General features: G+C 42.1%; 1 protein-coding gene across 4 annotated transcripts in view; it reads left to right on the forward strand.

Annotated features, from left to right (window-relative positions):
- Positions 1–13,969, forward strand: part of LOC134339491 (cAMP-dependent protein kinase catalytic subunit alpha-like) — a 219,536-nt gene that overhangs the window by 179,227 nt on the left and 26,340 nt on the right. For all 4 annotated transcript variants that reach the window (XM_063036047.1, XM_063036049.1, XM_063036046.1 and 1 more), the window contains exons 5-6: positions 1,685–1,767; positions 12,158–12,284. In XM_063036047.1, the coding sequence (XP_062892117.1) occupies positions 1,685–1,767; positions 12,158–12,284 (210 nt within the window). The remainder of the gene's footprint in view (positions 1–1,684; positions 1,768–12,157; positions 12,285–13,969) is intronic.

Raw genomic sequence — 13,969 nt, forward strand, 5'->3', positions numbered from 1 at the left:
AAGCCCTTTATCTCAGCACAAACCCAAACAGGCTGAAAGCAGAATGGATTGCTCTTCCAGAACTGCTAAAATGAAATACATACAGCATGCCAGTAAAAAATCTTAACCAGGGTGTTACAAAGATAATAGGCGGAATAGATAGAGTGGACAGCCAGTGTCTTTTTCCCATGTGAAAATGGCAATACAAGAAGGCATAATTTTAAGATGATTGGAGGAAAGTACAGGGGTGATGAAAGAGGTAGTATTTTCCCTCCACACAGAGAGTGGTGGGTGCATAGAATGTGCTGATAGAGTGGTGGTAGAGGCAAATACATTACAGACATTTAAGAGGTTCTTAGATAGGCACGCGGATGAAAGAAAACTGGAGGGTTATGTGGGAGGGAAGTGTTAGACTGATCTTGGAGTAAGTTGAAAGGTCAGCACAATATATTGGACTGAAGGGCCTGTACTGTGATGATACTGTTCTATATAAAAATAATAAATCTACATATTTATCAGTTTACCCCACCCTTTAATCCCAAAGTGTGCATGTAGCAGCAAACTGAAAGGTAACAGAGTTGGTGCTTGAAATAACGGGTGAAATATTAAAGACTGATACGCACCAGGAGACCAGTCAAAGCTGATCTGCCTGAGCATAAGTTTGGAACTGTTTTTATTCTTAGTTGACAAGATTACCAGTAAAACAACATCTCAATGACTGAATTGTGGCTACTTGAATTAAGTAGCGGATTAGGTTCTGATTACAGAATAAAATGATTACTGACAGCCCTAGCAGTAAATCCAATTTCCTATTACAATAATGTGTGTATGCTCTAACATAATCAGTTAAGTTCCAGAGACTTGCATTCCATATCTGTACTTTTGTCTTCACTTCCCTGTTAGTACATTAGCACAATCCACATTCTGATTTACTGGCTATTAGTCGTCACTGTTCTTTGCCCTGCAACAGTGTTCAAACTCAACTCTGGAAGACCATGAGTTAATTCCACATTTGTCCACTCCTATCAGCAATTCTCACTTCTATGACCAGAAATTTATTTGCTTGTCGTATTTCTTATAATCCAAGTGTGTGATGGTTTCAAATATCTAACAATTGTAGTTGTAGATCTTCTGACATGTCATTCCTACCCTATTCTCATGCTGTTAGCAAGGAAAAGGCAACATGAATGTCATGTTACTATGTACCAGTTTCTTACCCCAGCCATCAGACTCCTCAATACCCAGAGTCTGGCTTGACACCAACCTACTATACCCTCTACTGTGCCTGCTGTCTTGTTTATTATTTATTGTAGTGCCTGCACTGTTTTGTGCACTTCAGGCAGTCCTGGATAGGACTGTAGTCTAGTGTAGTTTTTGTGTTTTTTCTTACTAGTTCAGTGTAGTTTTTGTATCGTTTCATGTAGCACCATGGTCCTGGAAAACATCGTTTCACTTTTACCATGTTCTGTACCAGCAGTTATAGTTGAAATGACAATAAAAAGTGACTTGACTTGACTTGATAGAATGAAATCGCACTTCAGCTCTGTAAGTCTATGCTAGCCGACAATCACTCATTTGCTCGTATTTTATTCTCTCTACATTCCCATTGATTCTACTGCTCACCTATACACTAGAAGAGGATGAATTCATCTACAATTTGTGTTTTGTAGGACTTGTTTCTAACCTGTATAATTTTCCTTTTCAGGATAACACTAATTTGTATATGGTGATGGAATATATTCAGGGCGGTGAGATGTTTTCACATTTAAGGAGAAGCGGGAGGTTCAGGTTAGTGTCATGAACCTGTAAGAAATTATGTGATAAATTCATCATGAAGGATTCTGATTTGTTTAATATTGCACAACACCTCAGCATTAAAACACATCCAGTTAACAAACTGATTGAACACTAATCAGGAAACTGTAACAAGCCACAGCTGTATTTCTTGGTTGACCAGACACTGAGTTAGTTTCATTATATCAGTTTGACATTTTAGGCTTTGGAAGTTAAAGCATGTGTTCCAAAGAGCAAAAGTCAGAGAAAGATGAGATGAAAAATAGGGTGAGTATACCTGGGCACTTAATGGTCTGCATGATATGATGAGTCATCCTTCCGATTTGAAATGCTATAAACAAGTTTGTATCCCGATAGTTAAACATATCTTATGCATTTGGTTTCAATTCCGAAAATTTTTTGATCTTAATCAATTTGTGCTAGCGATTCCTATTATTGGCAATATATTCTTTCTCCCCTCCTCTACGGACCGTGCCTTTCAAATTTGGAAGACTAATGGTATATCACGGTTTTTGGACTTATTTTCAGATGGTTCCCTTATGTCTTTTAAACAGTTATCTAACAAAGACAATTTACCAAGAACACATTTTTTCAGATATTTGCAAGTTAGAAGTGTTCTAAATACCATACTTTCTTCCCCTTCGGCGTTACCCCCACAAATATTTTAGACGCTATCATTAACCTCAACCCGTGTCAGAAAGGTGTAACGGCTATTATTTATAATATTATCATGAAACTTCAGGATAGTTCCATTCGATAAGATTAGGACCGACTGGGAATAGGAATTGGGCCTTACTATCTCGGCAGATGACTGGGCTCATATTTTACAACTAGTTAACACTTCCTCTATCTGTTCCAAACACTCCTTAATTCAGTTTAAAGTTGTCCATAGAGCACACATGTCTAAAGATAAATTAGCTTGTTTTTATTCTCATATTAACCCTCTTTGTGATAGATGTCATGGCGAGATAGCCTCCTTGACCCATATGTTTTGGTCTTGTCCTGCTCTGGAAACTTTTTGGAAAGACATTTTTAATATTATCTCAAAGGTTTTGAATAGTGATATTTCTCCCCACCCTATTACTGCTATCTTTGGATTACCTAAAACTTCTAGTAATTTATCCCCCTCAGCGCGTAGAATGATTGCATTTCTTACTTTAATGGCGAAAAGGTGTATTTTACAACATTGGAAGGAGATTAATGCCCCAACTACATTTTTTTGGTTCTCTCAAACGATTCTGTGTCTAAATTTGGAAAAAAATCAGAAGTAATCTTTATGATACTTCAGTTAAATTTGAACAGACCTGGAGATCTTTTATTCAATATTTTCATTTAATGTAACTTTTTTTTTCTCTCTGATCATATATATACTCCCTTCGTGGATTTTATCTGCTATTAATGGAGGTCGGGTTTGAGGACATGATTGTTTAATCTGGTTATGTTTACTATTTACCTAGCTAGCCCATTGCTTTGCTTTATAGCTTAGTGGCACGGTAGTTTTTTTGGGGTTATATGGAAAACTAGTATACAATTATATTACTGTGTTATTTTTTAACTAACCTATGTTGTTTTCATTTTTTTTGTGTTAATATTTCTTGTATATCTATATCGTAACAATGTATTGGTTGCTATATGTTTTACCCTGTGTGTACTAATTTAATAAAAAGATTTAAAAAGAAACGATATGATGAATCAAACTACTAGATGAGTCAGGTAGCATCTGTGATGTCAGAGGAACGGTCAAGTGTTTGAGCAAAGACTCTGCATCAGGACTCCTGTCTCCATGAGAGTTATGTTAGTTATCAAGTCATACTGGACAGAAACATGCCCTTTGACCCATCATATCATACTGACCATTGTATACTAGTGTCCAGATATGCTCATCTCATTTGCCAGCACTTGGCCCAAAGCCTTGTACGCTTTGAGAATCCAAGTACTTGGCTAGATACTTATGAAATGCTGTGAGAGTCTCTGCTTCACCACCTACTCAGGGAGATTTCTGGATTCCAACCACCTTCGCGTTGAGAAAATTCCTTCTTATGTCCACTCTAAACCTCTTACCCATTCTCTTAAAACTTTGACCCTTAGTTTTTGCTGCTTCAACTGTGAAGAAAAGTTTCCTATTATCTACCTTATGTACGTCCCTCGTAATTTTATTTATCTCAAATCCTCCTTCATGAGGTTCCATTCTTTTTCTCCATGTCACTCTTTCTATAAGTCGTTCTTTACCTTCTAAAGGGGGAGTGTGAGCAGCCAGAAGTCTTGGTACACATTGGTACCACCAACATAGGTAGGAAAAATGAGGAGGTCCTGAAGAAGGAGAGGAAGTAAGCTGAAAAGCAGAACCTACATGGTAGCAATTTCTGGATTGCTGCCTGTGCCACACACCAGTGAGGGTAAGAATAGGGTGATTTGGCAGATGAATGCATGGCTGAGAAGCTGATGCAGTGGGCATGGTTTTAGATTTCTGGATCATTGGGATCTCTTTTGGGGAAGGTATGAAGGTATAAAAGGAACTGGTTACATCCGACCCTGAGGGGAACCTATATCCTCGTGGCAGGTTTGCTAGAGCAGTTGGGTAGGGTTTAAACTAAATTGGCGGGGGAGATGAGAAACGGAATGATAGTACTGAAGATGGGATAGTTGGTTTACAAACAGAAGCAGTGTCTGTTAGGAAGGACAGGCAGATGATAGGGTAAAATTTCAGTCAGTGGGATGAGTTGAGGTGTAGAAGGGGGACAAAATTGAAAAGGGTGTTGGATACAGGATTGAAGGTTTTATATTTGAATGCACACAGTATACAGAATAAAGTAGAGGATCTTGTAGCACAATTAGAGATTGGCAGATATGATGTTGTGGGCATTACTGAGTCGTGACTGAAAGAAGATTATAGTTGGGTGCTTAACATCCAAGGATAGACATCGTATCAAAAAGAGAGGCAGGTAGGCAGAGGAGGGTGGTGTAGCCCTGTTGCTAAAAATGAAATCATAAGGACTGCTATGATAGCCCTGTGGGGGGGGGGGTGATTTCAATATGCAGGTAGCTTGGGGAAAGTTAGGTTGGTGCTGAATTCCGAGAGAGAGAATTTGTAGAACGCCAATAAGGTGGCTTTTTAGAGCAGCTTGTGGTTAAGCCCACTAGAGGATCAGCTATTCTGGTTTGTGTGTTGTGTAATGTACCAGATTTGATTAGGGAGCTTAAGGTAATGGAACCCTTAGGAGGCAGTGATCATAATATGATTGAATTCACTATGCAATTTAAGATGGAGAAGCTAAAGTCAAATGCATCAGTATTTTATAGTGAAGGGAATTACAAAGGAGCTGGCCAAAGCTGACTGGAAGGAGACACAAGCAGGGATGACAGCAGAGCAGTGATGACTGGAGTTTCTGGGAGCAATTTGTAAAGTGCAGGATAAATGCATTTCAAAGGAGTAGTGGTATTCTAAAGGCAGGATGACGCAACCGTAGCTGACAAGGGAAGTCAAAGTCAACATAAAAGCAATAGAGAGAACATATAATAGAGCAGAAAGTAGTGGGAAGTTAAAGGATTTGTTAACTTTAAACCCACAGCAGGCAACTAAAATAAGCCATGGGGGAGGGGAGGAGATAAAATATTAAGGTAAGCTAGCCAACAATATCAAAGGAATACAGAAAGTTTTTTCAGATATATAAAAGAGTGAAAGACTGCTTGAGAGTGACGCTGGAGAGATAGTAATGGGGACAAGGACATGGCGGACGAATTGAATAAACATTTTGCATCAACCTTCACTGTGGAATACACTAGCAGTATGCTGGAAGTTCAAGAGTGTCAAGGGAAGAAGTGGGTGAAGTTGCCATTACTAGGAAGAAAGTGTTTACAAAGCTGAAAGGTTTCAAGGTAGGTAAATCACCGGGATGAGATGGACTGCACCCTTGGGTTCTAAAGGAGGTAGCTGAAGAGATTGTGGAGACATTAGCAATATTGGTGGATATTGTGTACTTGGGTTTTGAAGGTCCCTCACATGAACTTGCTTAACAAGCTAACAGCCCATAGTATTACAGGAAAGATACTAGCATGGATAGAAGATTGGCTGATTAGTAGAAGGTAAAGAGTGGGAATAAAGGGAGACTTTTCTGATTGGCTGCTTGTGACTACTGGTATTCCATAGGGGTTGGTGTTGGGATTGCTTCTTAATGTGCTGTATGTCAAGGATTTGAATGGCGGAATTGAGAACTTTGCGGTCAGGTTTGTGGACAATACAAAGATAGGTGGAGTCACAGTTAGTGTTGAGGAAGCAGGGAAGCTGCAGAAGGACTTGGGCAGTTTAGGAGAATGGGCAAAGATATAGCAAGTGTCAGGAAGTGTATTGTCATGCACATTTACAGAAGGAATAAAAGCATAGATTATTTTCTAAATGGGGAGAAAATTCAAAAATCTGAGGCGCAAAGGAACTTTGTGCAGGATTCCCTAAAGGTTAATTTACAGGTTGAATTGGAGGTGAGGAAAGGAAATGCAATGTTAGCATACATTTCAAGAGGTAAATAATATAAAATATTATAATATTTCATATAGTATATTAAATATATAAATAATGTGCAATAATACTGACTATAAATGCAAGGATGTAATGCAGAGGCTTTATAAGACACTGGAGAGTCCTCACTTGAAGAATTTTGAGCAGTTTTTGGGCTCCTTATTTAAGAAGGGATGTGCTGACATTGGGGAGTGTTCAGAGGAGGTTCACAAGAATGATTCCAGGAATGAAAGGCTTATCATATGAGGAGCAATTAATGGCTTTGGGCCTTTTACTTGCTGGAATTTAGAATGACAGGGGATGCATTGAAACCTATCGAATTTTGAAAGGCCTAGATAGAGTGGATCTTTCCTAAAGTGTGTGAGTCTAGGATCAGAGGGCATGGCCTCAGAGTAGAGGGACATTTCTTTAGAATGGAGATGAGGAATTCCTTTGGTCAGTGGAACTCATTGCCACAGACAGATGTGGAGGCCAGGTCATTGGGTGTATTTAAGGTGGAGTTTGACAGGTGGAGTTAGTCAAGGGAAGAAAGGTTATGGGGAGAAGATAGGAGGATGGAGTTGAGAGGGAAATGGATCAGCCATGATGGAAAATTGGAGCCAACTCGAGGGTCCAATTTCTTTGTCATGGTCTTCTGGTCTTTTGTTTGATCACTCTCCCTCCCTTTGTTTGTTTGTCTGTCTGGTTCTCTCTCCACTCTATCCCTCCCTCTCTACACTCTCTCTCCACTCTATCCCTCCCTCTCTCCACTCTATCCCTCCCTCTCTGCATTCTCTCCCCACCCACTCTCCGTTCACCCTGCCTGCTCTCCATTCACCCCGCCCTCTCGCCACTCTCTCCCCGCCCGCCCTCTCGCCACACTCCCCCACCCTCCCGCTCTCTTTCCCTCTCACTCCCCCACCCTTCCCCTTCCTCTGCTGCCCATAGCCATCCTTCTCTCTCACTCCCCTGCCCTGCCGCCCTCCCTTTCCCCGACTTCTCTTTCCCTCACACCCCTGCCCTCCCACTTGCTCCTCCGCACCCCCGCCCTCCAGTCCTGCTCACCCGCCCAGACTCCGGCTCGCCTGACTTTCTGCTCGCTCCCCCGCCCTCCCTCTTGTAATGTATTGTGTGAGTATTCGTAGCGTCAGAGGGCGTATGACGTCAGGACATGGAGAAGTAAAAATGGAAGTCTGGTGAATAAACATGGTGTCTGGTGTCCGAGTCACATTTGAGCTGTTTTGCGCCGCTACCGGCGTAGCTGAAAAGACGGAGAAAGTGTAATGTGCTACGTTTCTGCATGTGGCAGGAGAAGAGGTAATAAAGGTTTACAACACGTTTGTCTTCCAAGATGATGAGCAAGATAAAATTGAAGTGTTGAAGAAAAAGTTTCAAGATTACTGCGAACCAAAAAAGAACCTACTGTACATCCGATACAGATTTTTCACGAGGGCTCAAGGACCAATAGAGACCATAGACACCTATGTAACAGATTTGAAGAACAAGGGAAAAAACTGTGAATTTGGACAACTGCATGACTCTTTAATACGTGACAGGATTGTATGCGGCATACAGGATGATCAAGTGAGAGGCAGGCTATTGAGAGAGGCAGATCTTACATTAGAAAAGGCGATTGATGTTTGCCGTGCCAGCGAGATTACGTCAAGTCAGGTTAAAGTGCTCAATGAAGAGATTGAAGTGCACAAAATAAAAACTGTGAAACTCGCTGCGGGGGAAGAAATCAAAAACAGAAGAAACTGTGAAAACTGACAAGAGTAGGACAAAGCCAGCTCCACAGGATGAGCAAAAGGAAGTTAACTGCCACAGATGTGGTTATAAACATGGATACAGAAAGTATCCAGCCGTTGGTCAGACATGCAAGTTATATAACCATACAACAGTTACAGCACGGAAGCAGGCCATCTCAGCCCTTCTAGTCCATGCCGAAACTCTTACTCTCACCTAGTTCCACCAACCTGCCCATTCCTTTCCTGTCCATATAGCTGTCCAATTTAACTTTAAACGACAACATCGAACCTGCCTCAACCACTTCTGCTGGAAGCTCGTTACACGCAGCTACCACTCTCTGAGTGAGGAAGTTCCCCCTCATGTTACCCCTAAACTTTTTGTCATGGTCTGATCGGGGTCCTTTTAAATTTACTTTGTTTCTGTTACAATCCGGACCGTTGACTCCTTGTTTCTCTTTGGTTCCCTGTTTTCCTGTGTCCCTTGGGCTTGGTGATTGGAGGCAATTTACTCTCGGCTGAACCAGCAGTTTATTGTCTCCGGCTTTCAGCCGCTCGGCACGGGAGTGTTCGCAAAGTCACCAAAAGTACTGTGAGCCAATGTCATCTGGCCGGAGCAAGCCTAGTCTCCCCCCGAAGCGAGTGCCAGTAAGTCACCTTTCCTCACCGGGGCAACCCTGTCAAGTTACCTCACCAAAGGGCCAGAAAAGAAATCACTTTGCAAAGATGTGCAAATCGAAGGAGCACGCAAGGAAAATGCATGCTGTGGAACAGATTGAGAGCAACAGTGACATGTTCATTGGCACAGTTGAAGTGGAACAGGAGGTATGCATCAAGAATATTGACAGTGCAGAGATGGAAGATGAAGATGATTGGACTCAAGATCGGATAATATACAGGAGGAATGTGACATTTAAGCTTGACACTGGGGCAAAGTGCAATGTAATGTCAGCAGAAACATTCAACTCACTGGACATCTGAGGAAGACTGAGAAAATCCACCTGCAAGCTTGTTGCATATTTCAGCCACAAGATGGCGCCACTGGGCAAAAAAACCACTCACCTGTGTGTACAAAGGTCAACAATACAAGATCGAGTTTGAAATAGTACAGCAACACGTTCCAGCAATACTGGGCAAAGCAACATGCACAAAGCTAGGCCTGGTGAAGTGAATCTATGGTGTTGAAAAAGAAAATGACATTCTTAAAGACTTTGATGACTTGTTTTCTGGTTTAGGATGTTTACCAGGGAAACACAATATCCAGATTGATCTAACTATTGCACCAGTCGTGCATGCCCCGAGAAAGAATCCAGTAGCTCTCAGGGATCGAGCAGTGGAGGAGCTACACAGAATGGAACAGATGGGAGTCATAACAAGACAAGTAGAACCGACCGACTGGGTGAATAGTATGGTGACAGTGGTCACAGAAATAAAGACGAGGATTTTCATGGATCCACAAGATCTCAACTAAGCCATCAAAAGAGTGCACTATCCGCTGCTCACAGTTGAAGAGGTTGTCTCTCGCATGCCTAATGCGAAATACTTTTCAGTATTAGACACAAATCAAGGTTTCTGGCAGATCAAGCTGGATGAAGAAAGTTCCAAATTATGTACTTTCAACACGTCCATAGGGAGATATCGTTTCCTGCGTCTACCCTTTGGGATTTCTTCTGCATCAGAGGTATTCCAGAGATCCGTGGTGCAAATGATTGAAGACCTGGATGGGGTGGTCAACATCATTGATGATTTGCTGATATGGGGTGACACAATTGAGGAACATGATCGGAGACTGAGGAAGCTCCTGGAGAGAGCACGTGAGTACAACCTAAAACTGAACAAAAGTAAATGTAAGATCAGAATTACAGAGATCAAATACATAGGTCATGTACTCAGTGCTGATGGGCTAAAACCAGATGATGAAAAGGTCAGAGCTGTGGTACAGCTACCACTACCAGGAAGACCTTGGGAGAAGATTGGCACAGATTTCTTTCACTACAATGGTGCAGAATATCTGCTTTGTGTGGGCTACTATTCAAAATATCCAGAGATCGCCAAGTTAAGTGACACGTCCAGTTGAAGTGTCATTACCACAATGAAGTCGACATTCGCAAGACATGGTATTCCAGATATTGTCGTTAGTGACAATGGTCCACAATATGCCAGTGGTGAGTTCAGAGGGTTCTCAGGAAGCTGGGAATTTCAACATGTTACTTCCAGTCCAGGGCACGCTCAGTCTAATGGACAAGCAGAGAGAACTGTACAAACTGTCAAGAACATGCTCAAGAAGGCACATAGCAGCAACGGTGACCCTTATATTGCTCTGCTTGAATACCGCAACACACCGATTGAGGGTGAGGGGTTCTCTCCTGCGCAGCTGTTGATGGGACGTCGTCTGAAGTCCAAACTGCCAACATCCACAACTCTACTGACTCCTGAAGGTAATGCTCAAGTATATGACAAGCAAAAGTACAAGCAAATAAAGCAAAAGAGCTACTAAGACAGACATACAAGACAGTTGCCAGATCTGCATACAGGTGAAAATGTCAGAATACAGAGAGGAGACACTTGGCAACCAGCTGTGGTTGTGAACAGACATCAGCAACCAAGATCCTTCATAGTTCGCACCCTGGATGGAAGAGTCTACAGGAGGAACAGGAAGCATCTGCTGAAGACAGGCGAGAGGGAGTTTCCACGTACAGATGCACAGGGCATTTCCACAGATACAGACATGGAAACAAACAACACCAAGAGTGATGCAGACCGCAAAGACACAGAGGCCACTCGAGAGACTGACATTGATGAAGGACAAGCACAGTCACAGTTGTATCACACACGGTCTGGGAGACGTCAAACTTCCAGCTAGATACAGAGACTAGACATACATACAGTCTCACACAGTTTGAGGCAAAGTCACACATGTTATAAGTTCCAAGGTGTGAAATAAAAGGTTTATTAGTCTATGTTAGTAGAAGAAAATACACTGCTGTTAGTATTGTAAGATACAATGCAGAATACAGTACAAGAAGGTAAGTTTTTTTTAGTTTATGTCATGGTTGTTGCACTGTAAGAAGGGCGTACCTAGAGGGATTGTTTCGGTAATTCACAGTGTTGTTAAAAAAAAGTCTTGAGAAGGGGGATGTAATGTATTGTGCGAGTATTCATAGCGTCAGAGTGCGTATGACATCAGGACGTGGAGAAGTAAAAATGAAAGTCTGGTGAATAAACGTCGTTGTTCAATCTACAGCGGTGTCCGAGTCACATCAATATTACACCACTCACACCCTTTCCCTCACTCCACTCTCTCCCACCCTCTCCCTCAGCTCACTTGTACCCCCTCCCTCCCTCCCTCTCCCCGGGCCCCTTTGCTTTTGCAGCCTCTCCTCCCCATTGGCCCTATCTCACTTCGCTGTCTCCCAACCCTCCCTCTGTAGTTTCTAACCCTTGCCCTCCCTCCCGGTCCCCTTGCTCCCCACTGGCCCCCTCCCATGAACCCCTCTTCCACCCTCTCTCTCTCTTTCACTGTCATCACCCCTCTTCGATTCTGTTCTCCCAACCCTGTATATCTTTGAATGACTCTGTACAACACTGATGTTTGTTCCTCTCCAAAGAGTACCTAATTGTAAAATGCTCTAAATGTGTTACTCCATTAAAGCCCAAGGTGTACAGCAAGCTGGATGATAATGAGTAAGAGAGAGGAAATAGACGAGATAAAAATAGGTCTGAGTTCTCATGCAATTTGAAATGGAGGCGATGCATTTATCTACAGCTGCAAAAACCAAACAACACTGTCAATCAGGGATTACTAACAAAGGCTGCTTTGACAGATAGCATGCTCAATAAATGAGAATAATACGGCCTTTTCAAATGTCCGGTGTGTCTTGACACTCATTATCTGTACAGTCCGTTACATAGCTATCTCTGAACAAATTCTACTGGCCAAACGATAACCCTTAATGTAGCCATTTTTCTTTCTTCTCTCCCTTCAGTTTTACATTCTTTTCTTCCAGAAGTTTCCTTCAGTTGGCTAAGCAGGACACCAGTCTGCACTGAGATTTTTGTGTCTGTCTGGAACTCGCCATATTGAACAAAATGTTTCTTACCTCACTGCTGTTGAGAGTGAGTCTGATAACCCTTTTCTTATTTCCAGTGAACCTCACTCACGATTTTATGCAGCACAGATTGTACTCGCCTTCGAATACCTTCACTCACTAGATCTTCTGTACAGAGACCTGAAACCTGAAAATATACTGATTGACAATTCCGGCTATATCCAGGTACGGTGTGATGCCCTGTTTGTACAGAGAAAATCTTGAAAATGAAATGTCTGCGATATACTCAGCCTAGGTACAGTGCAGAGGCCTGGGCTCAGTGTGCTCCCAAGAATTTGAACACGAGGGAATCACTCCGAGAAGCTCCGTGTCAAGGAGCAATGACAGGAAAGAATCAGAGTCAGGTTTAATATCACTGGCGTATGTGCTGAAATTTGTTGTTTTGAGGCAGCAGTACATTGCAATACATAATAATAGAGACTATAACTTAGAATAAGAAGTAGATATGTATAAAAAAGTAAATTAAATAGAATATGTAGCCCAAAAAGAGAGAAAAAATACCAAGCTAGTGTTCCTGGGTTCACTGTCCATTCAGGAATCTGATGGCAGAGGGGAAGAAGCTGTTCCTAAAGTGCTAAGTGTGTATCTTCAGGCTCCTGTATCTCCTCCTTGATGGTAGTAATGAAAAGAGGGCATGACCAGGGTGATGGGGGTCCTTAATGATGAATGCCGCCTTTCTGAGGCATTGCCTTTTTTGAAAGTGTCCTGGATGCTGTGGAGGCTAGTGCCCATGATGGAGCTGGCAGAGTTTACAATTTTCCACCAAATTTACAGACTTGCTGTCCACTTCATGTTGATAAATACAGGACTGTGCAAAAGTCCTAGGTGCCCTAGCTATATATATGTGCCTAAGACTTTTGCACAGTACTGTATATGGCACCATATACAACCCAAAAATTCATTTTCTTATGGGCATACTTTATAAATCCAATAACCCTAAGAGAATCAATGAAAGATCACACCCAACATTGTGGACAACCAGTGTGCAAAAAACAACAGACTTTGCAAATACAAAAGAATCACTGCATCACTGGCTGCATTACCATCTGGTACAAGTGGTACCTGTATGTGTGTGATTATGAATGCAAAAAGATAGTTTTATTAGCTTTGTAGCTCATCCAACTCTCACTGGAGGTTTGAAGAACTCTGTTGTGCGATCTTGACTCAACCGACATAGCAACAGTAGTGAATGCCACCAAAAGGCAGTGACTACACATGTAGACAGTTTCAGACCTTTGAAATCAAACTATGCCCAGTCATGTTTACAAATACAGTGATCACCATTGGACCTAAGACTAGTTCATTTCTAAATTGCTTTCTCTACACGTTGCTTTCTGTTCCTCAATAGACAATTTTTGTTTAGTATTGCACTTGATCTCCAAAACCGGAAATGACCAGTGTCAGTTAGTACAACGGCAAATGTAAAGCCGACAAAATGAACCATTTAATTTCATATCATGAACCAGCAGCAAACTTTGATGAAGTAACCTCAGATGATAAAGTATTGCCTCAGATGATAAAGGAGGAAGTGGTGTATTTGTATGGCCTAGAAAGTATATTTCACAATGCTTTTGTTAAGCATTATGCAGTTCCTGATTGGTGTATAGGGTGCCCAGGGAGGGGGTAGCTCCTCTGGTGAAGGGGCTTGCTGGGGCAGCTCACTCACCTTTGGTCTACACCAAACACTCAAAGTACCTGTGACGCTGGCCACACCCCAGTACACTGCCTTGACAGGTGGGCTAAACCCGGTGAGGGTAGCTGGTAGGCCTCATATACCGGTGAGATAGGGACATCCCTGTCCTAGCATGCCAAGTCAGTTTTGGCACACTGAGCAGATGAGATCAACAGTG

This window comes from Mobula hypostoma, chromosome 29 (genome assembly GCF_963921235.1).
Source record: "Mobula hypostoma chromosome 29, sMobHyp1.1, whole genome shotgun sequence".
In the NCBI taxonomy this organism is placed as follows: Eukaryota; Metazoa; Chordata; class Chondrichthyes; order Myliobatiformes; family Myliobatidae; genus Mobula; species Mobula hypostoma.